The sequence below is a fragment of the Lynx rufus genome, unplaced genomic scaffold (assembly GCF_022079265.1).
Source record: "Lynx rufus isolate CCGP_SWC_20201006 ecotype Redwood Valley unplaced genomic scaffold, mLynRuf1.p SCAF_17, whole genome shotgun sequence".
NCBI lineage: Eukaryota > Metazoa > Chordata > Mammalia > Carnivora > Felidae > Lynx > Lynx rufus.
This window is the reverse complement of record NW_025814831.1, coordinates 23,051,384-23,079,134: the sequence shown is the minus strand read 5'-3', so window position 1 is coordinate 23,079,134 and position 27,751 is coordinate 23,051,384. Positions and strand designations below refer to the sequence as shown.

Below are 27,751 nucleotides of genomic sequence, written 5' to 3'. Positions count from 1 at the left end.
ATGGGAGAGAAACATGGCTCTGACAGTGGAGGGGAACTTGGAGCCATCGGTTTACAGTTCCACCAAATGTCGAGGAGAAAGGATAATGTTGGAGGAAGGCAAGGGACTAAGAGTCAGGAGACCGTTCTCTTCATGCCCCTCTCACCAACTGGGAAAATAGGGGAGGTCATTTATTTGGGAAGACCCAAGTTTACCTCTGAGTAAAAGAGGGGCGTCAGTTAGGTGCATTCCACTGTCTGATGATGCAAGTGAGAGGATTCGCTGGATCACAAAGAGTAAGAACTTGATAAAGACAGTAGCAGGGAGAATCTGACCTTGAAAACAATGGGAGTAGGGGTAGGGGAGGGATGGTGTGCTGAAGAACGAAGTTATTCTGAGAAGAGACAGTGATGAAGAGTGTGGGTGAAAAGGCATGCCAGTTTAGACAGTGGCCACAGCCATCTGCAACAGTAGCAAAGTGATTTTCAAATCTTGGCGGGGAGGGGGGGGCAGTAGAACTCTTGTCAAAGGAAAGCTTATGAGAGAAGTCAGCACTGTCCTCAGCACTTTACACAAACTCACCAATTGACTCCTCACAAAATCCAACTGAGTAGGTAATTTTACTATTCTCGTTTTATAGATGGGGAAACTGAGGCACAAAAAGCAAGGCCACTTGTTCAATGTCATGCAGTTAATCAGTTGTGGTGCCAAGATTTGAAATAGCTCCGAGCTGCACTCTTAAGCCCCCTGCCCTTAGATGAAAGCAGGTCTAACCCTGCCAGCTTTTCTCCAATATGGTCTTGAAAAAAAATAGAAAGGAGAGAAAAATGTGTAAGAACTTAGAAAAGTGAGAGTTGGGCAGGGGAAGAAAAAGGAACAGAAAGAAGGAGGGAAAGCAAAAAGAAAGTATGGGAGGGAGGGAGGAAAAGAAAGACTGTATCTGTGTTATAGTAGGCATTTCCTGCTGAAACAAAACAGACCTTAAAGCCTGTTCTGGGTGGCAACCATTTTTCTGAATCTAGATGCTGTGTAACCATGGCTGGCTGTTTTACAAATTATTATGGTGCTGAGAGCATTTTTTCCTAAGCCTTAATCTCTATCCATGTATTATGGTGCTGAAAAGTAAACAAGACTGTCCCTTTCTGCATTACCCATACACTTGCCATGTGGTTCAGTAGATGGATGGGAGACAGTTTCACTGTTTGTGACTTCCACTGAAACGGTGGTTCTGAATCTTCTCTACTTCCCCCATCTAAGACAGCATGATTCACTCTTATTATAACAGTGATTCTAACTAGGTAGGAAGTAAGGGAGAGCTGATATTCCCACTCCCCAGTGGAACATTCTAGAATCTTTGATATGCAGGTAGTTTGAAAAAAAATTGCTCCTCCTGATTGAGAATACTGATTTAAGGGAAATTAAATGAACCCAGCAGAATAAAATGAAAAATTTTAATGTTGGCATATAATTATAGATCATATCACCTCAGAACCAAGGATAGCAAGATGGACCCATTACTCTCATTCAGAGAATTGCCATTTGCTACCTGTGTGTGCAAGAGGACTACCCCTTCTCTGAATGAGGGTGGGGTTTGATTTTTGTTTTCGATTTGTGTAGATTCTTCCGCAAGAAAGTGCCACCTTACCTTGCCTTGTCCTTTGACCTATCCACTTTCAGGTTCATGATGGTGACAATCACTATCTCACCCCCTCCAACTTCCTTCAACTCCAGTGGAGTGAAGGTTTGTCCATCACACACTTATGTGCCTTCAGAAATGTTTCTTTTTTTTAATTTTTTAAGCTTATTTATTTTGAAACAGAGAGAGAGAACAAGAGCAGCAAAGGGGCAGAGAGAGGAGAGAGAGAGAGAGAGGAGGAGCACTGTCAGTGCAGAGCCCTATGTGGGACTTGAACCCACAAACCATGAAATCATGACCTGAGCCAAAATCAAGAGCCAGATGCTTAACTGACTAAGCCACCCAGGCACCACCCCCCTTCAGAAATGTTTCTGAAGGAGCTGTTATAGCTACTGTTTTCAGGTTCTGGATTTTGCTTCCATTATTGCTAATTTGCATTCTGCATCTGTATCTGTGGCTCTAATTGATGGACTAGCCCACTATTTTTGAAACTGAAGACACTCACTCAACATCTTCAGGATTTTTGCCAGATCTGTGTTCCACCTGTGCTATTATACATTCAGTATCTTTAAGTATTTCACTTCTTTAACTGAAAGAAATTTATTTAGAAAGCTTATATTATGACTATAAATGGGAAATTAGCATAACTTGCTGTAATTAGGAGGTAACCCAGAAAGCTAAAAACATTGAAAACACAAATATAATTACATTCTAGGCTCAAGATTATTGCCTGTGAATGCTCTATGCCTGAGGCTGACTTTCCCTTGTTAAAAGGGAAAAGGGATAGGGGCACCTGGGTGGCTCAGTTGATTTAGCATCTGTTGATTTTGGCTCAGGTCATGATCTTCTAGTTCATGAGGTTAGGCTCCATGCACTGACTGTGCAGAGCCTACTTGGGATTCTCTCTCTCTCTCTCTCTCTCTCTCTCTCTTTCTGCCTCTCCCCTCCTCTTGCTGCTTTCTCTCTCTCAAAATAAATAAATTAAAATTAAAAAAATAAATTTAAATTAAATTTTAAAGAAAGGGAAGAGTGTGTTAGAGAAATATTCAAGAGGTACCAATTCAACATGCTGTCCTTGGTGGTATCAGAAGAATTGAAAAGCCATGGAAAAAGGAATCACTTTTTCACTGGTATTCAATATTATTTAATGCCATGTGGGCATTCCACCTAAAATAATCTCACATCATACTTGGTTTCCACACTTAGGGAATTGTGCATTTATTCCATATTTCACAACTGTTTTAGTCACAATCAGTGGTCATAACCTGAATAGCATTTGATTTCCCACCTAAAAAGAAGCCCCCTGCTTTAGCACCCACATGCTTGCCAAATACAGAAATACTCTATGTCTTACAAAGATGGTGTCACTTCATGCTTCTGGGCTCCATGATTTATTATTCTTTTTTCTCCTCTGTGTGTGTGACTCAAGGTCTTTGATGGTAAGTAACAGAAAACCCGGTCTGTCTAGCTTAAGGAGGGAAGAAATGTTCTGAAACAATAACATGTAATTTACAGAATCATTGTAGAACCTGGCTTTTAAAACAAGCCAGAGCCCGGGGCAGCCAGGGAGTTGGAGCCACAGCCAACCATCTGGTTGGAACAACTCCACAGACAACACCATAACCACAGCCACTGGACGTCTGTGGTGCTGGGCACCTAGTTCTGTAGCGGCTGGGCTGTCTGTGTACTGCTATCAGTAACGTCTCAACCATTCCTGCCACTTTGAATCACCAGTCAGAAAGTGATATTCTAGATGGAAGCATCTGATTGTCTGCCGTAGGTTACCTGCTGTGTCCCAGCTGCTGGGGGGAGTAGGAGGAGGGAGGTCCCTTTTCCCCCACTTTTGGTGTCTGTAGTAGGAGGTGAAGAACTGGGTCCTTCTAATAGTACACATATTAATGGGGCATTTTCCACCAAAGAGGGGCTATCTACCCTCACCATTGCTCATCACTTCCTTCATCCTGCAAACGTTTATTAAGCACTGGCTACATTCCAGACATGTGCGAACGCTCTGGACTTGGCAGAGAACAACATCAACATGTCCCTGTCCTCAGGGGTCTTTACAATCTAGGGTGGAGCTGAATATCCATCAAATAATCTCATAAACATGCAATTATAATTGTGTAAGTGTGCTGAGAGTGTACTTGGTGGGAATGGGGGGTGGAGACTGACTTCAACTTGGGTTCAGGGAATGTTATGAGCTACATCCTAAGCTAGTAGGATCCTAAACTAGTAGGCGTAAGGAGTTGCATGTGTGGAGGTAGAGGGTGAGGAAGTGGTGTTCCAGGGGATTGAATTACTCATTTGAAGAGCTTTGAAGAATTCTAACCTGAACAGTGAAAGAGTTGATGGGCAACAATATACGTTGCTACTTTCTTTGTGACACAGTACAGGTCGAGGTGAATTCTGATGTCAGTTTTTCCTCCAATTCTCCAATTCTGGAGGCAGCTTTTGTGCCAACAACAACAAAAAAAATGACTTGTTAGGGGTAACTGTTTAAAAACAAATATTTGATTCATTAAAGTAATAAATGTAAAGACTAGTTCTTTTCTGAGTTTTCCATATATTTATTATTTTATTTGTAAATTTAATTATAATAATTACCTTAAGGAAGACATATTTTTTGATGGAAGACTTTATAATTTAATAATATTTTAATAAATAATTTAATAAAATAATAGTTTGAGTACAAACATAATACGTTTTCTTTTAAAGCACTTGAATGTGCTTTCCAAATACTTAGAAAAGTCTAGAAAGTCTATTAAATTAAGCTTTATTAGTACCAGGAATCCTAAGTTTTATAGACATCCCAGTGCTGTTTATAGGAGCAGGAGAGTAGAATGGTTAAGGGCACTCTCTCTGGAGTGAGATCATCATGGTTGAATGCCTTGGTCTACCATTTCTTCAGCATACTTTTGGAAATGTAGAGAAGGGAAAAACATTTTTCCTTCTATTCTTCTAAATCCTTGACTAGGACCCCTAGTAGCAACAATAAAGAAAATAGATTAACAGGAGAAAAGCACACATATTTACTTAAAATAAGTTTTATGTGACATGAAGTGAGGACACTGGCATCCTAGGTTCCTTATGGTTAGGGTTGCCCTATCTAGAAGGATTCTCCACTTATCCCTGTTATCCAGGTGTAATTAATAGCATTCCTTAACTCTCAATAAGGAAATGAAGACCCAAAGAAGCGATTAACCTTGATTGTTTTTACATCGGGTCTGGTAAAGAGTGGGAAGTCATGGAACAATGTGATAGGACAAAAACGGGGTGAGCTAAGTGTAGAAAACTGGGGGAAACAGCGAGTTTATTCCTTCAGATTTCTCTTGCCTTCCTTTTGTCTTTGCAGAAAAGGATACTCCTTTCCTCTGGGTATAGGGAAGGCACTTCCACACAGCGGGGGGCTTATGACCTGCTGTAGGAGAGGGTCAAATAGCCCTGTCTGCACTAGCAGTTTCTTAGATTTCTCCAGTTTAAAATATCCAAAGTGACAAGATGCCACGTTTGGGGAGGGCATGCTCTGGGCACTATCAGGATTTGCTCTGTACCTCAGTTTCTTCATCTGTAAAATGAGGATAATAATAGTACCTGCCTCATTGGATTGCTGGGAGTTATGAATGAGTTAATGGTATTAAAGGATAATTTTCAAAGAAAGGTAAAATCATGAGTCTCCTACAGCAATAAATTGAACACCTTAAAGATTTTATTTAACTCTGTTTTAGTTTCCTAAGGCTGCCATAACAGAGTACCCACAACTGGATGGCTTAAAACACCAGAAATTTATTCTCTCATATTTTTGGAAGCTAAAAGTCTGACATCAAGGTACTGACAAGGCTATGCTACCCTGGCAGGCTCAAGGAAAGAATCCTTCCTTGCTTCCTAACTTCTGATGCCTGCCTGCCATCCTTGGTTTTCCTTGGCTTGTAGCAGCCTGACGCCAGTCTTTGTCTCTTCAGTCATGACCTTCTTCTCTGTGTAAGTCTCTGTGTGTCCTCCACCCCTTCTTATAAGGAACCAGTCATGGGATTTAGGGTGCACGCTAATCCAAGATGATGTATACTTAACTAATTACACCTACAGAGACCCTATCTCCAAATAAGCTCACATTCTGAAGCTCAGGTGGTTGTGGATTTTGGGGGGACACTATTCAACCCACTACAGTGAGGAAACTGGTAAAATGTTGCAATTACGTTAAAAATCCACAAAATAGATTTATAGATGAGGAATATTGAAATGGACATGCTAATGGAGGCAAAAGACTTCTTTCATAGTCAGGGGATGGGGGAAGTCAACTGAAGCTCTACCAGAAAGGACAGAATTTGCCATGTCTATAGACAGAATTATTTTGTATTGCTATCAATTATTTACAATCTACACAATTATGAAAGAGCTCCCATTGAATCAGACTCAGAATCCTGGAAGAATATGCTCTAGTCAATGCAAAATTTTCCAGTGAAGCACAATATCCCCTACGATACACACAGAACGCTTAGAACGGTTAATTTATTGACTCCCAGTAAACACTTTATGAGGAAATTCAGTAAAAAATAATTTCCATTTCAACTTAAATCACAGGTCAATATAAATTATTCAATTATACATTTTAAATTGAAATTGCAAGGCCAATCTATTAGATATTCCAATCAATAGACTGAGTTTAAATAACACAATACTCAAAATACCAAATATATATTGAGTATTCTTTTTTTATTTTTATTTTTTTAATGTCTATTTACTTTTGAGAGAGTCAGAGCACGAGCAGGAGAGGGGCAGCGAGAGAGAGGGAGACACAGAATTCGAAGCAGATTCCAGGCTCTGAGCTGTCAGCACAGAGCCCAACGCCAGGCCCAAACCCATGAGTAACCAGATCATGACCTAAGCCGCAATCAGACACTTAACCAACTGGGCAACCCAGGCACCCTATATTGAGTATTCTTAAATTCAACACAAATTAATATTATGGGTCTGACTTAGATTTTTATTTCTATTTTTTTTAATGTTTATTTATTTGGAGAGAGAGAGCATGAGCGGGGTAGGGTCAGAGAGAGAATGAGAGAAGAGAATCCCAAGCAGGCTCCACACGGTGCAGAGCCCGATGTGAGGCTCAGTCTCATGAACTGTGAGATCATGGCCTGAGCCAAAATCAATAGTCAGACACTTAACTGACTGAGCCACTCAGGGACCCCTCATTTCTATTTTTTCTAATGTTTATTTATTTATTCTTGAGAGAGAGAGAGAGAGACTGAGACCAAGCAGGGGAGGGGCAGAGAGAGAGGGAGACAGAATCCCAAGCAGGCTCCATGCTGTCAGTGCAGAGCCCAGTGTGGGGCTCGGACTCTGAAACTGTGAGATCACAACTTGAGCTGAAACCAAGAGTCGGACCCTTAACCAACTGAGCCACCCAGGCGCCCCCCCCATTTCTATTTTTAATTCTAAATTTTCCCAAATTAAAAGATGTTTATTCATTAAGCAAGCTGGGCTCTTCCCCCACCAGTTAAGAACACCAGTTCCTTATGGAAACGTCCACTGGCTTCCTAGTTTCCTTATGGTTAGGGTTGCCCTATCCAGAAGGAGCCTCCTCTTACATCTGTTATCCAGGTGTAATTAAGAGCATTCCCTTGACTCTCAAATTAGATTTTGGAGGATAAATTACTAATAGATCTTACTAATAGACCATTAAGTCCAGAGGCCCACGGGACATGCTGGGACATCCTGAGCCTTGTTTATTGTCCCGTAACTGTCACGTTATAAGTCAATAACTTAAACAGGGTTGGTCTCTTGGTATTGCCTAAATTCTGCAACCCCCACCTACATGGTAGTGAACTTCCTTTGTGGCTTCAACTGAATTTTGCATTTCCTTGGCTCTGTTAAGATACTTGTATCGGGGCGCCTGGGTGGCTCAGTCGGTTGAGCGTCCGACTTCAGCCCAGGTCACGATCTCACGGTTCGTGAGTTTGAGCCCCGCGTCAGGCTCTGGGCTGATGGCTCAGAGCCTGGAGCCTGCTTCCGATTCTGTGTCTCCCTCTCTCTCTGCCCCTCCCCCATTCATGCTCTCTCTCTGTCTCAAAAATAAACATTAAAAAAAATTTAAAAAATAAAAAAAATTTTAAAAAAAAGCACATTGCTTAAAAAAAAAAAAGATACTTGTATCTTCCCCTCTGGCTTATTGCAGGAGCCACCAAACAGCTCTCCTGCATCCAGCCTTGCCCTCCACAGTCTATCCTTCACACAGCAGCCAGAGACATCTTTTAAAACGAATGTCAGGTCACGTCTGTCCTTTGCTCACAACCCTCCTCGGCTTCCTAGTTATCTCAAGATAAAAACCAGAGTCCTTACAGTGGCCCAAAAGGGCCTACATGATTCAGACCTTCTTTTTTTTTTCTTTTTCTATTTTATTACTCGTACTCATAATTCAACTTTTACTCCACTGGCCTCCTTGCTGTTCCTCATGTTTGTCAGGCTTTTCCACATTAGGTTCTTCCCTGTGTCTCAAACCTTATTTTCCCAGATGTTCCCATGGCTTATCCTCTCACCTCCTTCCAGTTTTTGTTCAAATGTTACCTTCTCAATAAGGCTTTTGTAATCACTCTACTTAATATTTAGCATTCCTGCTTTTAAAAAAAATTCCATAGAGCTTGGCACCTTCTAATATACGATATAATTTGTCTATGTTTCTTATTTATATCTTTCCCCACAGGGCTAGGTTTTTGTGTTGGTTTGTTTTTGTGGTTTACTTTGTTCAGTTATGTATCCCAAGTGCCCAGAAAGAGGCTGGCATATGATTGGTAGTCATTACATACTGGTTTAATAAATGAATGCATGGATGAAGGTCTCCAGAGGCACCTTAATATCATGCCATCGGGTTCTTCACACCCTTTAATTCTTTTTCAGAGTCCTTGGGTTTATTGCCCTGTTAAGGTAGATGAAATTCTACTTTTGTTTAATGTTTTTCCTGACCACCTGAGACACTAGTTTTTAGACATTAAAATGACATCTGCTGGGGCACCGCATGCCTCACCACCCATCTGACCCTATTTCACGATACAAAAACCATGTGAAAGATGCTCCTTTGAACAGCCACCTCCAAGAAACTGACTCTACCAGTGCTTCCTCAACTTTCCAAATGTAGCACCCCTAAGCAAGAGGAAAGTAGAAGAGAGCCCCAGGATATCTGGGACAACCTGAAGCAATCCAGAGCAAGCAGGACACTTCTTTGAAGTCTCTGGGTTTGTTATTTTTTATTTATCTTCTAAAAAATGAGTGACAATTTTGAATTCTTTTCCATCATGTAGCTGTTTTTTGTGGGGCTTCACATGTAACTTTTCAGAGGATTCGCTTCTACCTTTAGGATAATGCAACTCTATATTTGAATATCCCAGTAATTTGACTCAAGTGATGGTGTACAGAATGGCAGTCACTGAAAGAGGCCAGTAAAGTACTTTAGGAGGCAGTGCTGGGTGCAGGCCAGACCTGCTCTGCAGAGGCCAAGCCCATTCAGTCCTATTCTCAGACGCCTGGATCCAGAATGTCTAACTGTTTCACCTGTGTGAACAAACCCTGGCTATCCTGGAGTGTTTTCTTCTACTGGCTCTGATGAAGCAGTGGACAGAGAAAACTAATTCATAAAAACTTACCATATGTTGTTAAATGCGTGGATTGTATTTGGATTTATCAATTAATTGGAATCGTTTTTTCCCCCTTCCAGAACTGAGAAATCATTAATTTTAATTGATCCAACTATTTGATTACTTTAATGTTTTCTTATGGTACAAAGTATGTTAATTATTACCTTAGAGATGAAGGTTTATTAACCAGAGATTCATGGGCTTCCTAGGAGCCCATGTGTATCCTCCTGGAAATCTGTGATTAAATGAAAATTTGTACATCAGGGCACGACTGAGAGAATCTATAACTTACCTCAGATTATTAAAGGTGTCCTTGAACCCCCACCCAAAAAAGTTAAGAAATTATATTTTGGAATAACTTGGCTTTTTTGTGTGTGACAGTATACATTTGGTATTAACCATGACTTAATCTTTTTATTGCATTACAAAGAACGCTAAAACATATATTTAAAAAATAAGCAAAAACTTCTTGACCTTTGAGTGTGATTTTTTTTCTCCTGACTATATTGCTATGATTATTTTTTAATGCCTCACACTTAGCTCATCCTTTGAATAAGCTCTTCTCACAGAAGTTCACTAAGTGTGGCTATTCTTCAAGTCACTGTTTAAAAACAGATTTTATAAGTGTCTAATGCCTTATATCTGACATTAAATCCTTTCTACCTCTCCTGTTTCCATTCTCACTGAATCTGCTTGCTTAATTATTCTTTTGCCTTTTATTACTGCAATTAAGAAATAGTTGAAGGAAATTTAAAGTATGAGTAAAAATGGTTCCATTTGTTCGGAGCTACAAATTAGATTTTACAGTGTTCCATTTTGATGTCAGACTCTCCTTACTTTCTTCATTTTTGTATGAATCCTTAAGAATATATAGGATGTCAGAAAATTTCAGAGCAAATCCTTTTCTTAGAATTACAAAGCAGACCTTTGTGATTTTTAAAGCATCTTATAAGTGTTCTCTTACATGTATTGACATGTAAATCTGCCCTGGGTTTTTCTGGTACAGCCCTATTTAAAATATCTTGCCATCAGAACATTCCAGAAATTCAAATATTTTCTCATCATTTTAGCTAAACTTTCCACACCCCTTTTGCACCTGGAAAGAGCTCCCTGCGTCCCAGTTTTTCTTTCAAAAACATGATCTCTCTATTTATATGATACATGAAGCTCTTGGCTAACATTTTTGCAGGCATTAGCTTAATTTTACCCACACCCGAGTATTATCATAATTACTCAACTCCAGAGAGGGACTGAAATTGTCTTTTCTTATTGCCAGCTACTGTCACTTTATATTTTGTTATTTCAATCTTTTTATGAGCTGGGAAACTAGAAGGCTAACTTTAGGGAAAGGATCTGTACATGACGATAAATAAATGATCTCAAGAGAGGGCACAAATGAGGGGCTCTCCTGTGACAGTCTTTAGTGAGCTTTGTGGCTGCTCTGTTTCTCTCTCAACACCCTTTCCAGTTATTTTTGGGTACATAGCCATGGTCCAAAGTTTGAGATGCTAGGAAATCTTACTCTAGATAGGTGGCATTTTATTGTGGTTAGTGTTTCTTCCTTCCTTTCTTCTTTTTTTCTTTTTAACAAATATTTATTGATTACTTAATATTTGCAAGTACTACTCTAGGTATGGAGAGATATAATAAATGACCTCCTTGATCATACATTCTAGCAGGGGGGAAATAGCCAAAAATATTAGTAAGTAACACACATAGTATGTCAGATGGTGATGAGTATAATGGAGAAAAATAAAGGGAGGGACAGGGAGAAGGAAGGCTGGGGGTTGCATTTTAAGTGGTGAGAGAAGGCCTCACTGACAAAGTGACATTTGAGTAAAGACCTGAAGGAGCCCCCAAAACTAAGCCAGGCTGATATCTGGGGCTTGGGGGGAGAAAATTCTGAATAAATGGAAAGACCCAGAGTCAGGGGGGGACATGGGAGGAACTTGCATAGTATGTTTGTAAGTGACAAACAGAAAAATGTGCCTGAAGCAGAGAGGGTTGCAGGAAATGAGATCAGAGGAGTTATGGGGGACAGAGCACGTTGTACCTTGTAGGTCATTATAAGACACTAAAAATATGTAAATATAAATATATACCTTAAATAAGTATAAAATAATATAAATGCATACAAATACATACATGTATATTTTTTTTCTGAATGAGATAAATAGCTATTAAGGATGTTGAGCTCCACCCCCAAAATTGCATAAACTGATTTACATTTTCCTAGGAGCACCCAGGCTACTATATTTGTTAATCAAGTGAGAAATGACCATGGCTCCAACCGGCTTAATACCAGGGAAGGTGGTGAGAAATGGTTGAGTCCTGGATTTATGATGAAGGTAAAGTCAACAGGATTTCCTCACAGAGTGTGTGGAGTCTGAGTGAAAGAAAGGAGTCGGTAATGTCTTAGCCTGGATTCTCCAGAAAGCAGAGCCTGTGAAGAATTATCACTGGGGAGTGTGATTCCAAGGAGCAGAAGGGTGAGTTGGTGACATGAAGAAAGGAGGCAAGGAGAGTTTGCTGCTACTAGAGGCAAGTTGTTGTTGATCCCATATGGCCACCTGAGAATGCTATGCATCTCGGACCCTTGCTCTAGGAGGGAGGAAAAGGAAACATATCCATGAGTTCTTATCCCCCTGCCCCCACCTTGTAGATTGGGGTGTTATCTCCACCAGCCTTCCAGGTTTCTTGTGCATGGATAATGATGGAGTCCTAGATGTTTACAGAAATGTCCCAGGGTGGAAGGTGAGGGGAACAGAGGCAGGGCTGAGGTACAGCTCTGTCAGGTTGCACCTGGATGAAGCTAGTCAGCACTCACATAGATCTGGCGGCTGTGGCGTGGCTAGAATAGGACAGGTAGGGCTGAGAGGATCTCAAGTGATGTATTGAGAGGTCTTTAATGCAATTCGCCCTATGAACCACTCAGATCTTGCCAAGCTTGCTTCCTTTCTTTCTTTCTTTTTCTTTTTTTTTTTTTTTTGCATTTATTTATTATTGAGAGACAGAGAAAGAGTATTAGCAGGGGAGGGGCAGAGAGAGAGGGGGACACAGAATCTGAAGCAGGCTTCAGGCTCTAAGCTATTAGCACAGAGCCCGACACGGGGCTCAAACTCACAAACTGCGAGATCATGACCTGAGCCGAAGTCAGACACCCAACCGACTGGGCCACCCAGGAGGCCCTCTTTTTTTTTTTTTTTTAAGTTTCTTCATTTATTTTGAGAGACAGAGACAGTGTGAGTCGAGAAGGAGTAGAGAGAAAGGGAGAGAGGATCCTAAGCAGGCTCCACACTGTCAGCACAGAGCCATATGCATCGTTCAAACTCATGAACCATGAAATCATGACCTGAGCCGAAACCAACCAACCAATCGACTGAGCCACCCAGGCTCCCCTTCCCAAGCTTTTAATTATGTCTGGCTCTCATACCAAAATATGGGACCTTCTGTTTTGTAATAATAAAATGACCTTATGTCTTTTCTGAGATAGAGGGGGATACAAGTCCTATCTGCCACAGAGCTCCCTTCAAAATGCAATCTTTGCAAAGACATAATGCAGGAGGGCTTGTGAAATAAGCAAAAGTCTCCTCTATTGTGGCTGATCCCAAGGTTGTAATTAATAGTCATATCTCTCCTCAACTCTGATTTTAGATTTCTCTCAGCACTGCCCAGACTTTGGCCTGTGGTTGCCTAGAAGAAGGACCCAGACTTTCAACCCCAAGGGTTTTAAGCCCTTAGCTATATTTGCCCTATTTCACCATTATCACTGGTCACAGAAGAACCAAGACATGTCCCAGATAAATCCCTGGGTTCTAGACATGCTCCTCACTGCTGCTGATGTAAAGCAGCAACTATAGCTTCTCATGGTTCTTTTATTCCTATCAGGAGAGAAACTCCTACGTTTGCCCATTCATCTACTGGTATCATGAGCCCAAATAACCAGGTGATCATTATAGCATCAGGCCTTACTTGGAGGAAGTAGTCTTTACACCCAAAAACTAGGACCTCTGGCAGGAACAGAGACAGGCAGTTCAAATTCTGAATATAGGTCACTGTGATGATGAGAAGGGTCAATTCTACCAACACCTCTAGGTCCTCATACCCATGTATTCTAGCTACATGGGTACTGGCATATATTGGCTATTGGTTCAGCATGTACACTTCACTGAGGTGGATCCCCAACCGTCCAGGCTTTGTCCCAAGTTGGAACCTTAGCTGATCCTTTAATGGGTCATTTCACTATTCTGCTAGGCAATCTGCTTCTGCATGATTAAAGACATAGTCAGACTAGTGGATATGATGGTCATGTGCCCTTTACTGTACCTTCTCTCCCATGAAATGGGTCTCTTGGTTGAGTGTTGTGCTGTTGTAGTGTTGTGCAACAAGTTGGTTCTTGCAGAACTCTGTAGGATCTCATACTGGTAGATCAGGCAAGCTATAAGCCTTCGAATAGTGACCCTAGTGGAGGCAGTGAGGTCAGGGAAGGCAGACTCAAAGCCAAAGTCACAATTCTCTTTAAAATGAATTACTACTTTTGACAAGTAGAAAGGGTCCAGTGTAATCAAACTACCACCAATTGGCTAGCTGTTCTTTTGGAGGAAATTTGCCTTATCAAGGGTGCAGTGTAGGGTTCTACTACTGGTAGTTTTGGTTATTCAAAGAGGCAGTATCTTTACTAGATTTGATGAAAACGAACCTGTGCTTGGCTTCCATCCCTGCCACCATGGCCATTTCATTCACGCCCGCTCTACCAGCACTGCAGTTGACATCCATAGAATGAGTCATCCTACCCACCTGGTTGTTGAAAGTCACCTCTGAAGGGACACTGAAAAAATTTCCTTCGAGGGATCCAGCCTCCCTTTCAATCAGTGGATTTCTGGTTTCAGAGATATTAAGGTTTTTCTTTTAAAAATGTGCATCATAGGGGTGCCTGGGTGGCGCAGTCGGTTAAGCGTCCGACTTCAGCCAGGTCATGATCTCGCGGTCCGTGAGTTCGAGCTCCGCGTCGGGCTCTGGGCTGATGGCTCAGAGCCTGGAGCCTGCTTCCGGTTCTGTATCTCCCTCTCTCTCTGCACCTCCCCCGTTCATGCTCTGTCTCTCTCTGTCCCAAAAATAAATAAACGTTGAAAAAAAAATTTAAAAAAAAATGTGCATCATAAATTGAAGAAATTGTTACTTTTGATGTAGTGCAAACACAGAACTAGAGTGAAGAATTTGCCATAACATTAATTTTTAGATTTAGGTTAATGCCTTGATGCCAGAAAAATAAACTCTGAGCTATAATTACAAAAGCATCTAGTTCTTTAGAGCATTTGGATTACTGAAAATTGCCATAATGGTTATCTCTTATGAATTATTAATCTGTTATTCTATTACATAATAACTGCTTGAGCTATAATATGAATTAAATGGGTTTTGTGCACTGCCTTAAAAATCTGTTGCCATTGTTATTTTTTTGTTTGTTTAATTACATACTGTGTCAACTCTGTGTCCAGCCCCATGCTATGTGTTTTCACATATGGTATCTCACTTGGGACTCACAACAGCTCTGTTTGACTCCACTTTAGATGAGGAATCTGAGACCCAGAAATGTGGTCTCTCTTATCTTTTATCTCACAACCAGTAAATGAAAGAGCATTCAAACTCAGGTCCTCTAGCTTTAAATCCAAGGCGCTCTCTCTATAGTAGCTATCTTCCTAAATCTGGTCTCTTCCCTTCCCTTGTGTTTCTTTCCTTCCCTCCCCTTCCCCAATTGACATGAAATTCATATAATGTGCCATTCACTGGTATTTAGTACATGCACAGTGTTGTACAACCATCACCTCTAGTTCCAAACTAATTTCATCATCTCTAAAGGAGATCCCTACTGATTAACCAGTCACTCCCCGTTCTCCTTCTCCTCATACCCCTTGGCAACCACTAATCTGATTTCTGTCTCCATGGATTTACCTATTCCGGACATTTTATATAAATGCAATCATACAACATGTGACCTTTGTGCCTGGCTTCTTTAACTTAGCATAATGTTTTTACATTTCAACCACACTGCAGGGAAAGAGTGTGGGCCATCAGACAAGTGGCCTGATAGGAAAACAGGTGTGAACAGGCCAAGCTTTATGTAATTTCAGGACTTTTCAGCCAGGTTCATTTCTAACACCCTAGTGTAGAGAGCAGTCCCACTCCATGTCTCAATGCCTTACACCTTAGAGATGATCATTAGAATGCCAAAAATGTTCATAGTTATTCTCGAAGGCTTAGAGCTACAAAACTACTTTCCCACATCAAAAGGTTTTGAGAGTACCTGTTTGGTGAAGGAGAGTGTTTCTAACCAGCGGGCTGAGCAACACCATGCGCTTATGCCTTCTGGATCCCATGGAATCTTAGTCAACACTTCTAGAAAGAGGTGACTTAATAGCAATGCATGAGCCATTATCTGTAACTTATACCCTTTTAAGAGCCAATACTTATGCCAAGGGTTTTTCTGTGTTATAGGCAAGGTGCAGAACTTAAACAATGTCCCATTTGTAATGGTATTTATTATAATAATATTGGGGGTGCCTGGGTGGCTCAGTGGGTTAAGTATCTGACTCTTGATTTTGACTCAGGTCCTGATCTCACAATTTGTGAGATTGAGCCCTGTCAGTGCAGAGCCTGCTTGGGATTCTCTCTCTCCCACTCCCCCCCCACCTCAAAATAAATAAACACCAAAAAAAAAAAAATATTGGCTTCTCTATCTTATATCTCCATTTAAAAATTTAACCAATAGGGGTGCCTGGGTGGCTCAGTTGGTTGAGCGTACAACTTTGGCTGTGGTGGTGATCTTGCAGTTTGTGGGTTACAGCCCCGCTTCAGCTCTCTGCTATCAGTGTGGAGCCTGCTTCAGATCCCTGTCCCTCTCTCTCTGCCCCTCCCCCCTCACTCTCTTTCTTTCAAAAATAAATAAACATTAAAAAAATGTAACCAATATGCCAATAAAGGAAATTTGCTAAGAATAAAAAAAAGTTAAATGAAAGAAGTAGATTATTATTTCCCTTAGGTTTACTGGAGCTTACTTCTCAGCTGTTTCTTCCCTCCCCACTCTGGAACTTGGAGACAGAAGACGTGTAGTCAAATCCTAGCTCTCCACCAACTCACTGTGTGGAAGAATCTATTTGCTCAACTCACAGGATGAACAAACTAGTAAGATCTGTTATGCCCACATCATGGAGTAGTCAGGAGGATCATGTGAGGTAATGCTATGAGTGTGTATGTGAAATACCTAGTAAACCAGAATAAAGCCTGATCGAAGTTAACTGTTATCACTAATGCAGTAGTGGGCTTGAGAGCCTGTGAGAGCTGGTCTGATTTAACCCTCAGCGTGGGTATTACATTGATTTGGAGAGGGCATGCTTCCACACAGGGACCATTCAGCAGCTGTTGGGCTTGAGGATCGTGTGGCTTTATTAAGACCAAACACTTGTCCACTGTGCAAAAAGCACATTTTAAATATTTATAAGATTGCTTATCTTCTTCCAGAGATATTTGTCCCTGGGGAGTTACTGTTAGGGTAAAGGGTAAAGTGACTGAAATTCTAACCATGGATGGGAGTTCTCTGTCCTATTAGGGCCCATAAATCTGTAAGGATCTAACTGTTCTATGGCAGAATTTGGCTGACAAGCCTATTAGGGTTTCCAGACTCTCCAGATGCCCCTATTTAATGCTTGGCTGGCCTTCTTATGTAGCATAACCAAGTTCTCGTTTCACAACCATCCCGAATCCCTGGAATCTAAAACAACAAAGCCAGAAGCTCTGAAATGTGTGCTATGAAGCATGAAACACTCTATTAAGGTTCTGTCTGCTTCAGTTCTGTGTGACAATAGAAGTTTTAATGTACTTATGAAGAACTCCTTTTACTCATAAGAAACTTACTTTATAGAAAGTATATATCTCAGGATCAAAAAACTCAGTGGTTTGGAGGGGCTACTCTTTCTTTTCACATTATATCCAGTATCTTCATTTTCAATAGCAAGAGGGAGGGGAAATCTCTTGAATGAGAGAAGTCATCGTGAAGAGTACAGGATGGAAGTTTCCCACTGAATAAGGAAATTAGTGGTGAACATTTTAGCAAGGTACTTTTCATCCTTCTGTGTTCTTATCTTTGTATCTGTTAAATGAAACCATAGGATGGTTCTGTTCTACTTCGGAGAACCGTTGTGAAGACCAGGGAAGTAATTGTTCAAGTGTACAAGGTGATCTTTTTTATTCAGGGAGCTTTCTCATTCAGCAGAAAAAGAATATGCGAGAGGGGGTGATGCTTTATCAGATATTTTGAGAAACACAGATTTATCATGCAGGGATTTTTAAAAGAATGAGACTGTAAAAACAAACAAAACAACAAAATAAAGCAATTTAAAAGCATCTACACCCATCCTTTCCCCTCTACTCTTCTAACAATGCAAGCAGACTATCGTCCACCTGCATCCATGCTCCCTGCTCTCCTCACCCTAATTTGACTTTTCCCGTCTCCTCTCCCATATTCTTCCCACCGTTATCTAAACACACTCCAGTCTCTTTCTACTAAAACAAAATCCCGCCATAGTTCTCACATCTCAGTCCATCCACCACTGCTGCTTCCCTAGCTGCCTCCTTCCCTTTGCAGCTGAACATTCATTAAGACTTTTCTCAAGTTGTTCTTTTGACGTTTTTACTTCCATTCATTCTTTAACTTACTGCAATCTGGCTTCTGCTCCCATTACTCAATTGAAAAGGCTCTTGCCAAAGTCACTAACAACCTTTGCTGCAAAATCCAGTGGACATTTTTAGATCCTTTTCTGGATTGAACCAATGGTAGCTTTTGTAGTGATGATCACTTCCCTCTGTTTCCCCACATCACACTCTTTGACTGCCTGGTGCCACAAAGTGCATCTCTGATCAGCACGTAATGGAGTGCTACTGTTGCACAAGGGGGGCAGATACTGAGATATGAGCCAATTAGGAGTGCTAGCTGCACTCCTTCCCTCTTAACAGCAAGTGAGTTCTTTTTTAATACATATATGTGTATATATATATATATATATATATTAATTTGAGTATAGTTCTTGAATTAAGCAAAGTTGTAGGCTACAAAATTAATATCCAGAAATTGGTAACATTTCTATGTACTAATAATGAAGTAGCAGAAAGAGAAATTAAGAAAACAATTCCATTTACAATTATGCTAAAAAGAATAAAATACCTAGAAGTAAACTTAACCAAGGAGGTAAAGGACCTGAACTCTGAAAATTGTAAAACATTGGTGAAAGAAATTGAAAATGACACAAACAAAAGGATAGATATTCCATGTTCATGGATCGAAAGAATCAACATTGTTAAAATGTCCATACTACCCAAAGCAACCTACAGATTCAATGGAAGTGCGTCTTGAATAGAATGCTCACCTCCATGCTTGTTGCAATCCTTGTGATGTGATCAACTTCCTCATACACATTTGGAAAACAGAGCATCCAGGATTTCAGTGGATCTGTCTTCCTGCGGGAAATTTAGACGACAGGTTATGGGGATGAACTACAGCCCTGTTGCTGCAGTTGATGTCAGGACCACAATTGGTGCTTCCGTTTCTCTCCACTGCCCATTCTAAATTCCCCTCATACTCAGCTTTAACCTCTGCTGGCCTTGATGACTTATCTGCTGGTATAATCCAAGCTCTTATTCCTGAGGGGTCTGAACCCATGGTAACTATACTCCTTTCAGGCAGGAGTTGCTGGAATTGTTCATTTTAGTTATAATTGAGCAAGTGCTAAGGCATGTTCAAGTGGATTAAATGAATTCCACATATACACATATATTCCTCCCTACCGTCATTGGGTCACAGCAGACTTACCTCTTCACACTGATCAGGATAAGTTACTCCTACCAAAATATTAACTCCTCCTTTAGTCTACTGATCCCTGCACATAAAAAGTCCAAAACTCCCAGGTGAAAATCATAGCTTATAGTTTCCTGCAGAGCCTAGAATTATGGGGATTGGAAACACAAAATTCCTAAGTGGGTCATTGGGTATAAAGGCAACTGAGGCCACTCCTGCTTTTGCCCCTTGATTTCAAGATCCACACATTCTTCCTAATGGGACACAACATCCAAATAGAAATTTGTGATTTGCTATGATGATACCACACCATGGCAGAGTATTGCCAACAAGTTATGCCTTTGGCAGGCTATTCCATTGCTTTGTAAAACCAATTACTCCTGGGTTATGTGGTACTTGATATGACCAGTGGATCCCATGACCATGAGCTTACCTCCCTATCTCTTTTTCTGTGAAATAGGTCTCATGGTCAGATGCTGTGTTGTACGAGATTGTATACCTGGATCAGATACTTTAAAATCTTCCAGATAGTTGTGCTTGGCTGAGGCTGTAGAGGCAGGAAAGGTGAACAGTTACCAAGAATACGTGTAACTACTATGACATACCACTGGTCCTTCCAGGAAGAAAGGCTTCACTGTGATCAATTTGCAACAGTGTTGTACCCTCAAGAAATAGTGCCACATTGAGCTCACTTGCTAACTGGTTGGACTTTCAATGGTGGAAAGAAATCAGCCTTGCTTATTGGGGGCCCATGCTATTAACATGTGGTCTCCACTCTGTTAATGTGCCAGTGGTGCTAGTGCTGGGGTGGCCAGTGACAAAGACTAGGTATTCTTAACTGATCAAGTCATTTTGCCTTAGTTACTCAATGGTTATTCTCTGGTGACTGCTTACTGGTGGTCATTAATATCTGATACAAAGATCTTCACATTTTATGCCCACACCCATATATTCATACTCATGCATCTGGCCCAGACATTTTTTCTTACAATCTTCTAGCTTTTCTCTTCCCAGGTTCTGACCGGCTGGCCAATCCTTTTGCTCTTGAGTCCATATACATTCTTATTTTTCCATGAAATCTACCCATTGGGAAGATTTTCCCTTGCTGCTGTCTTTCAAGGCCCCCTCCATGTGCAGCTCATGTCCATTTTGGGTGGATATACTTAACCAACATCTATATACCAAACCAAATGATCCACTAACCAAGCTCTGGCTTTTGTCTTCTAACTTTAGCTGCTCATATGGGACAATTCATACAGCCATAGCCATGAACCAAGGAAGGGACAGTGATGTAATTTTGTAGTTGACTTGGAGGGCTAGGATATCAGTTCATACAGTTTACTCATGCTTTGTAGTCCTTAGGTTCCCTCCAAGGCAGCTACTGTTAGTAGTTTCTTGAAGATCCATCAAGACACAAATTACATAGTTTTAATACATGTTTCAATTGATTTTAATGCAGCTGGTCCATCAAGCTTGGGGAGCCTTTGATCTTGTCCAACCCCCCCCAATCTTTCTTGAAATTCTTTCTTCCCTTGACATCCTTTATGCTGGTTGCCCACCATTTCTGATAGTCTTAACTCTTGGTTCATGCCACTTACTTCTTCTAACTCCTAAACATGGGCATTCCCTAAGTTGTTCCCTTTGGTCTTTTTTCTGTCTATATTTTCTTCTTTGACAATCCCTCTCAGACCTATGAGTTACTTAGAAAATATACACATATCTCAGTCTCTTGTTCCAACATTTCAAGCTAGTCACAAACCAATATTCTTCTACTATTTACACATTTCTATGTGGCTGTCTGGAAGGGCCTCAAATTCAACGTCAAAACAAATTCATTTTCTTATCAAAAAAACTGCTCATCCTTCTCTCTTTCCTATTGTCCTATCACCCTTGACTCCCTCTCTACCTGTCTATTGTTATTATACCTCTGAGATGTTCGACACTTTCATTCTCTGTACTTAAGTTTTATTTATGTTACAGGATTTTGCACACTAGTTTCACTCCTTTGCCCACTGCTCACAGGCCTGTTGAGGGCACTGCATCTTATCGATTTCTGTGTTCTCAGCACCTCATTCACTGCCTGGAGCATAGTAAGTGTTCTATACACATGCTAAGTCAAAGAATACATGGTAAAGCTCAAACTTAATGCAATAGCTTGGATCTTCCATTTTCTACTTTACCAGTCTCTTAAATGTAGACACCCATCTACCCCTTCAACCAGACTGAACTATTCATTGCTCTTCCTGCATGAGACATATACTTTCCCTTTATATTCCTTTGAGTATGTTTTTCCTCATGCTTAAAATGCCCATCTGTCCCCTACCTGCCCATCAAAATCCTACAAATCCACCAAGCTCATATACCTCCTTCTTCATAAAAGCTTCCCAAGTCTCTAAAGTTCTGGTTCCCACAGCACTTGGATTCAGAGAACACACCTATCATACAGAACTGATTGGAGTCATCCTTCTCCTAGACTAAATTTATAAAAGCAAAGGATTTTAGATGTGGAGAGGACTTTTGAGGTTATCTAACACAACCTTGTATTTTACAGCTAAGAGAACAGAGGCCCAAAGAGAATAAATGTCTCACTCAGAAGTAAATGTCAGCCAGTGACTGGCAGAGCTAGACCTAGAAAGTCACTCTTCTGAATCCCCTGGAGCTATGCTGCCTATGCAATTTTTCTATCTTCTCTTCTAGAATATTAGTGCCCAAAGTCAAAGACTGAGTTCTGTTCAGCTTTGCCTCACTTATAATTACTAAACTAGTGCTTTAAATACAGGAGGTTCACAAAATTATCCTGGATTAAAATGAACGCTTAATGTGCTAGTTAACAGATACTTTTAGCCAACAGCCATCCTATCCTGGGTTTCCCAGTAAACAGTCTGAGCCGGAGGTTACTTGCTGATGTGAGAATGAGGAAAAGGAGAAACAGGCAGAACCATGCTTTAGGGCAGTTCATAAGAAGGAGTTTGCATACTCCCTCCACTTCCTGTTTCCCACTGATCAGAATTGCCCTCCCCACCCCATTCCCACCCACACTTTCAGTTTTGACCTTTGGCCCTTCAGTGGCTCTTTGGAAAGCTGGATTCCATGCCCTATTGAAAGGCTGCTGATTTGAGTCAGACTAGAAGATGTACATGAGATGAGTCCAACAAAGTATCCTAAACCCCAGCCCATTACAACTGCTACTTTGGTAGTTTTTGAAGCATTTTGATACTAGCAACACAAAATTGATGGCAGTTTTCTTTAAACATGATGCGGTTTTGGAGTGGTAGTAGGGGTCCGGAGCTGACAGCCAAGAAAGAATTCTTGCGACATCTTTGGTACAAAAAAGTGATTTTTTTTTTTTTTTTTAAAGCACAGGGACAGGACCTGTGGGCAGAAAGACCTGCCCCTGGATTATGAGGGTGATATTATATACTTGGGAGTTGGGGGAAGTAAAGAAAAGGCGAAGTTTCCAAAAGGACTTTCATATGCTAAAGAAGACTCACAGGATGTGGGAAGTCTAGCTATTGTCAAGCTATGGCTGTTTTTTCCCCTCTAGTAGGCATTAACATTAAGACAGTAGGGAGTTCCTGGAGAGATATTATATTCAGCCTGCCTCAAGTATTTGTCAATGGGCTGCAGGTTACAAAGAAATTTAATTTTATTTGCTATTTTCTTCTTGCTTTTGCTCCCCATATCACTATGAAGGGGAGGGTAATGTTGGGGCTCCAGGAAACAGAATCTGTAGGTTTCTGGAGATTAGGTTATTGATAAGATTTTTTTTTTTTTTGTAATTTACTAAGACATTGGTAAAGTGATGGAGACTCATATCCTGCAGAACCGTGATCTCTATCAGTTATTTGTTTTTTTCCTTTCCTTTATTCTTGGGCAGCCAGGAGTGCCTAAGGAATATCACACATATCCCACCTGGGGATGATGGGGAGGGAGGTTTGCAAGGTGTCAGCTTGCCTTATGCTCCCTCATCAGACAGAGGCCTGAAACAGGAATAACTTTTAAATGTTTTATACAAGTAAACAGTGATGTTCATGAATAAGAAGACTTACAGATTGAACAAGTCCTGATTTTTCTCTTAATCGTAATTAAGAATTGGCAAATGCATACATAGCTCATAAAAATTAGCTTGCTGTGAGCAAGCTCTATGCTTCCAATGCTCACGTGAACTCCGTGCTCATAGGGATGAAGAACCAGCTGGTGGTTTTGCGAGTGGCTGGTTCCCTGCAGAAGAGCAAAGAAGTGATGAAGGCCATGCAGAGCCTTGTGAAGATCCCAGAAATCCAGGCCACCATGAGGGAGCTATCCAAAGAGATGATGAAGGCTGCATCATAGAAGAAATGTTAGAAGATACTTTTGAAAGCATGGATGATCAGGAAGAAATGGAAGAAGCAGCAGAAATGGAAATTGACAAAATTCTGTTTGAAATCACAACAGGTGCCTTGGGCAAAGCACCTAGTAAAGTGACCGATGCCTTTCCGGAGCCCAGACCTTCAGGAGCGATGGCTGCATCAGAAGATGAGAAGGAAGAAGAGGCCCTGGAGGCCATGCAGTCCCATCTTGCCACACTCCGCAGCTAGTGGCTGCTCAGCTAGGCCCTCGGGTTCTTTCGTGGCCCACCTACTGGGAGTGGGCACACTCCTCTGAAGCAGTCACCATGTTATGTATCTCTTGCACTACACCTCTGAATCAGGCACTTTTATTCTGAGAAGGTTCTCTGCTAATATCACTTCACTTGGCAGAGGTTTTGGGATCTCAACAGGACTGTTCTTGAGAGGTGGTTATAAAAGCATCATTTTCAGGTGTATAAATAGAGTATCTTTTGGGGGCGAGGGCAAAGGAATCTGTCTTCTCCTGAAGCACTTCTGAGGATAGAGTTGATGGCCTGAATGTTGAGGACTCTCCATGTTTTTTATCTCTAAAACACTATATAAAATGGATTTTACACACTCAGATATCACCTCACACCAGTCAGAGTGGCCAAAATGAACAAATGCTGGCGAGGATGTGGGGAAATGGGAACCCTCTTGCACTGTTGGTGGGAATGCAAATTGGTGCAGCCGCTCTGGAAAGCAGTGTGGAGGTTCCTCAGAAAATTAAAAATAGACCTACCCTATGACCCAGCAATAGCACTGCTAGGAATTTACCCAAGGGATACAGGAGTACTGATGCATAGGGGCACTTGTACCCCAATGTTTATAGCAGCACTCTCAACAATAGCCAAATTATGGAAAGAGCCTAAATGTCCATCAACTAATGAATGGATAAAGAAATTGTGGTTTATATACACAATGGAGTACTACATGGCAATGAGAAAGAACGAAATATGGCCCTTTGTAGCAACGTGGATGGAACTGGAGACTGTGATGCTAAGTGAAATAAGCCATACAGAGAAAGACAGATACCATATGTGTTCACTCTTATGTGGATCCTGAGAAACTTAACAGAAACCCATGGAGGAGGGGAAGGAAAAAAAAAAAAAAAAAAAAAAAGAGGTTAGAGTGGGAGAGAGCCAAAGCATAAGAGACTCTTAAAAACTGAGAACAAACTGAGGGTTGATGGGGGGTGGGAGGGAGGGAAGGGTGGGTGATGGGTATTGAGGAGGGCACTTTTTGGGAAGAGCACTGGGTGTTGTATGGAAACCAATTTGACAATAAATTTCATATATTGGAAAAAATGGATTTTAATAAATTTCTGCTTTAACAAAAAAAATTATTGATATAATACTGGTGAATCAAGTTGATGTATCTAGTTGTGGCATATCGTTAAGGGGAGATTTAAATTCCCAATCTTTAACTTTAAAGGTTAATGCTTATTTTGCTTCTTAATGACTTTATAGTATACATGCTGATCATTTTTTGAAATATGTTAATGGAACCAATTCAAGTACCATGGGTATAAAGCTGTGGTTTGAGCCTCAAATGTCTGAGCATTGGCCATAATATAGTCTGGGTCGTGTGCTGATTAGGGTTCTTTGATTTAGTCAGTCTGGGATGGTGTCAGTTTTTAGACCTAGGGATGGGACGGCCCATGAGTGCAGACATCTTCTGATAAGATTAGTATACTAATGGTTATTTCTATTGGTAGTACTGCTTGATTGTCAACTTTTAGCAGTCTCAATTCTCCGGGTTTTAATTATTGAGTGGGGATTATGTAGGAACTTAGATTCCTTAGAATCAAAACTTAGATCTTCATAATCTGTGTACTCATAACTTCAGTATCATTGATGCCCTATAGTTTTATGGTTAGAGAGGGATTGTTGACTCTCATAGATGTTATGATTCAAAATTAAAAGACCTATAAACGTCTTTTCCTATTAAATTACTCAATATAGTGCAAAAGAGTTCATCTTTTTAACCTGTCACTCTGTTCTCATATGTAACTCATAATTTCAATGAAAATTGCTCACCAGTGCACATGACAAAAAAGACTTAAGAGGAGAGAATTTTGTTTTTCAAACAAGTGGTTTTACCTACTTACAAAAAAGACTTGAGAACTTGGACACCCTCCAAGAGCCTCTGAATATTTTTCTTCAACAGAAATTCCAGCCCAGACGTTCAATAACCTAGGTTTGTTTTCAAAGAGGGAATAAAGAAACAAATTTTATAAAGACGGGCCAAAATTTGAAAGCAATTAATGGTGACAGTTCCAAGTGATGAGGGAGCATGAGGCAAAGCACAAGCTAGCACACAGCACCTCCCCTCGCCACCCCCACGTGGGATATGTGTGCTATTCTTCGGACACTCCTGGCTGCCCAAGAACAGGGGAAAGGAAAGAAAGCAAAATGGTTGACTGATAGAGATCACAGTCATGCAGGACAGGAGTCTCCTTCAGTTCATGGATAACAGTAAACTTCAAGAAAAAGGCAATCTTATCCATACCCTAATTTCCAGAAGCCTATAGACTCCAGGGCGTTCCCTGGAGCCCTAATATTACCCTCATCAAGATGTAAGAGGGTTTAAGTGCTTGCCATGGTGATGTAGGAAACAAAGGCAAACGAAAAATTAAATTCCTTTACTGCCTACAGCCCATTGACAAGTCCTTGAAACAGGCAGAGTGATCTCCCTCTAGGAGCTCAGCTGCCTGGATAAGACAAAAGGGAATCTTGGCTTAACATTATCCTTCCCTCCCCAGGATCCTGTGAGTCTCCTTAAACACATAAAAATTCCTTTGTAAACCTCCTTTATCTTTAACCCCCAAGTATATGTTGGCAATTACGCTCCAAGCATATGGCCCCTGTCATACATCTGAAGGGTCTCATGACTGAGGTTTTACTAAATAGTGATAAATGTTTTCCCTAACAACAGCTAGCCCCTCAAGGTCCTGGAAACCTTGTTTCCAAAATTCCTTAGAGACTTACACTGTCCCTAAGTCCCTCCCAACCTGAAGGTATATAATCAGTCACCTGTCACAGCCCCAGTGAAGCTCTTTCTGCCCACAGGTCCTGTCCCCATGCTTTAATAAAATCACCTTTCTGCACCAAAGACTCCTTCAAGAATTCCTTCTTGGCCATCAGCTCCAAACCCTACCATTACCCCAAAACCCCATCACAAGGACTTTACTTCATTTTATCAGTAACACTACTGCTCTTTCCATATTTTATTGTCAAACATTGGAGAAGAGGAGGAAAAAGGGACCTGGCAATTGAAGAGAAAATTCAATAGAAAGGAGTATTCAAAAGCCATGTTCAGAGTAGAGGAAAAATAAGGAAAGAATCAGCCACTGCCAGGGGACACTGGAAAATTAGCAAATAACAACAGATGACAAACAGGAGCATAAAAAAGTTCTATTCATGAACTTCAAACTTTGAAAGGTGTATTATAGACCAAGATCAGCTGACATATAGGTAGAGAAGTTGTTTTAAATGAATTTATACCAACAAACCTGAAAAGATTACATCCCTAGGTGCCAAAGTGAATTGGTCATAAATCTCTGAGGGCACTATGTAGAATTTCTGGGGAATCTTGGAAAATAAGCATTGAGCCAGAAAAATATAATCACTTTGTCCTGGTTTCCTTTAAAAAATGGGGAAAAGATAGTTCTTATTTGCTGGGTCATTTAACTGTTCTGAGCCTCCGGTGCTTCTGTAAATTGATGACTATTTTCTAACACTATCATCCATCAGAATTGTTTTGAGAGTTAAATAAGATATGCAAGTTAATCACAAATTCTAAATCAATATAAAAATATTGCCAATTATTTAAATGCTTTTCTTCTTTGCATGTTCATTACACATGCCTCTGTTATAGAGTTTAACATGTTGCATGATGGAGAAGTTTATGTCCAGTGTCCTGATTACAATGTGAGATACTCAAGAAAAGGGACTATGACTTATTTTTTCAGATGACCCCACAACCCAAAACACTGATTAGCATTTTTAGTGGGGGTTTAGTAAATTTTTGTTGAATGAGGCAAGATAAAAAAATACTCCCAGGAAGCCATGCTACAAATCAAAATGCACACAGGATGATATTTAACTGAGATAAATATAAACCCTACATTTAGGTCTAAATAATAACTTGCACAGTTATAGGGGTAATTATATAAATAAACTAGTAAAGTCCTAGCCCAGAGTTCACAGTAAAAACTTGCGGGAACCCTAGTCAACCATAAAGAGACAGATAAAATTTTCAATAATATTAATTATTAATTTTGTCAATACTA

General features: G+C 40.6%; 2 protein-coding genes across 2 annotated transcripts in view; both read left to right on the top strand.

The window, feature by feature from the left end:
* Positions 1 to 23,667, top strand: LOC124512363 (charged multivesicular body protein 3-like). Its single transcript, XM_047079882.1, is given in 4 exon segments — positions 1 to 98; positions 1,597 to 1,720; positions 23,216 to 23,411; positions 23,414 to 23,667. Coding segments are annotated over 4 exon segments (672 nt in total).
* TSHR (thyroid stimulating hormone receptor) overlaps positions 1 to 27,751 on the top strand; it is a 165,373-nt gene that overhangs the window by 673 nt on the left and 136,949 nt on the right. The gene's annotated exons all lie outside the window — the stretch shown is intronic.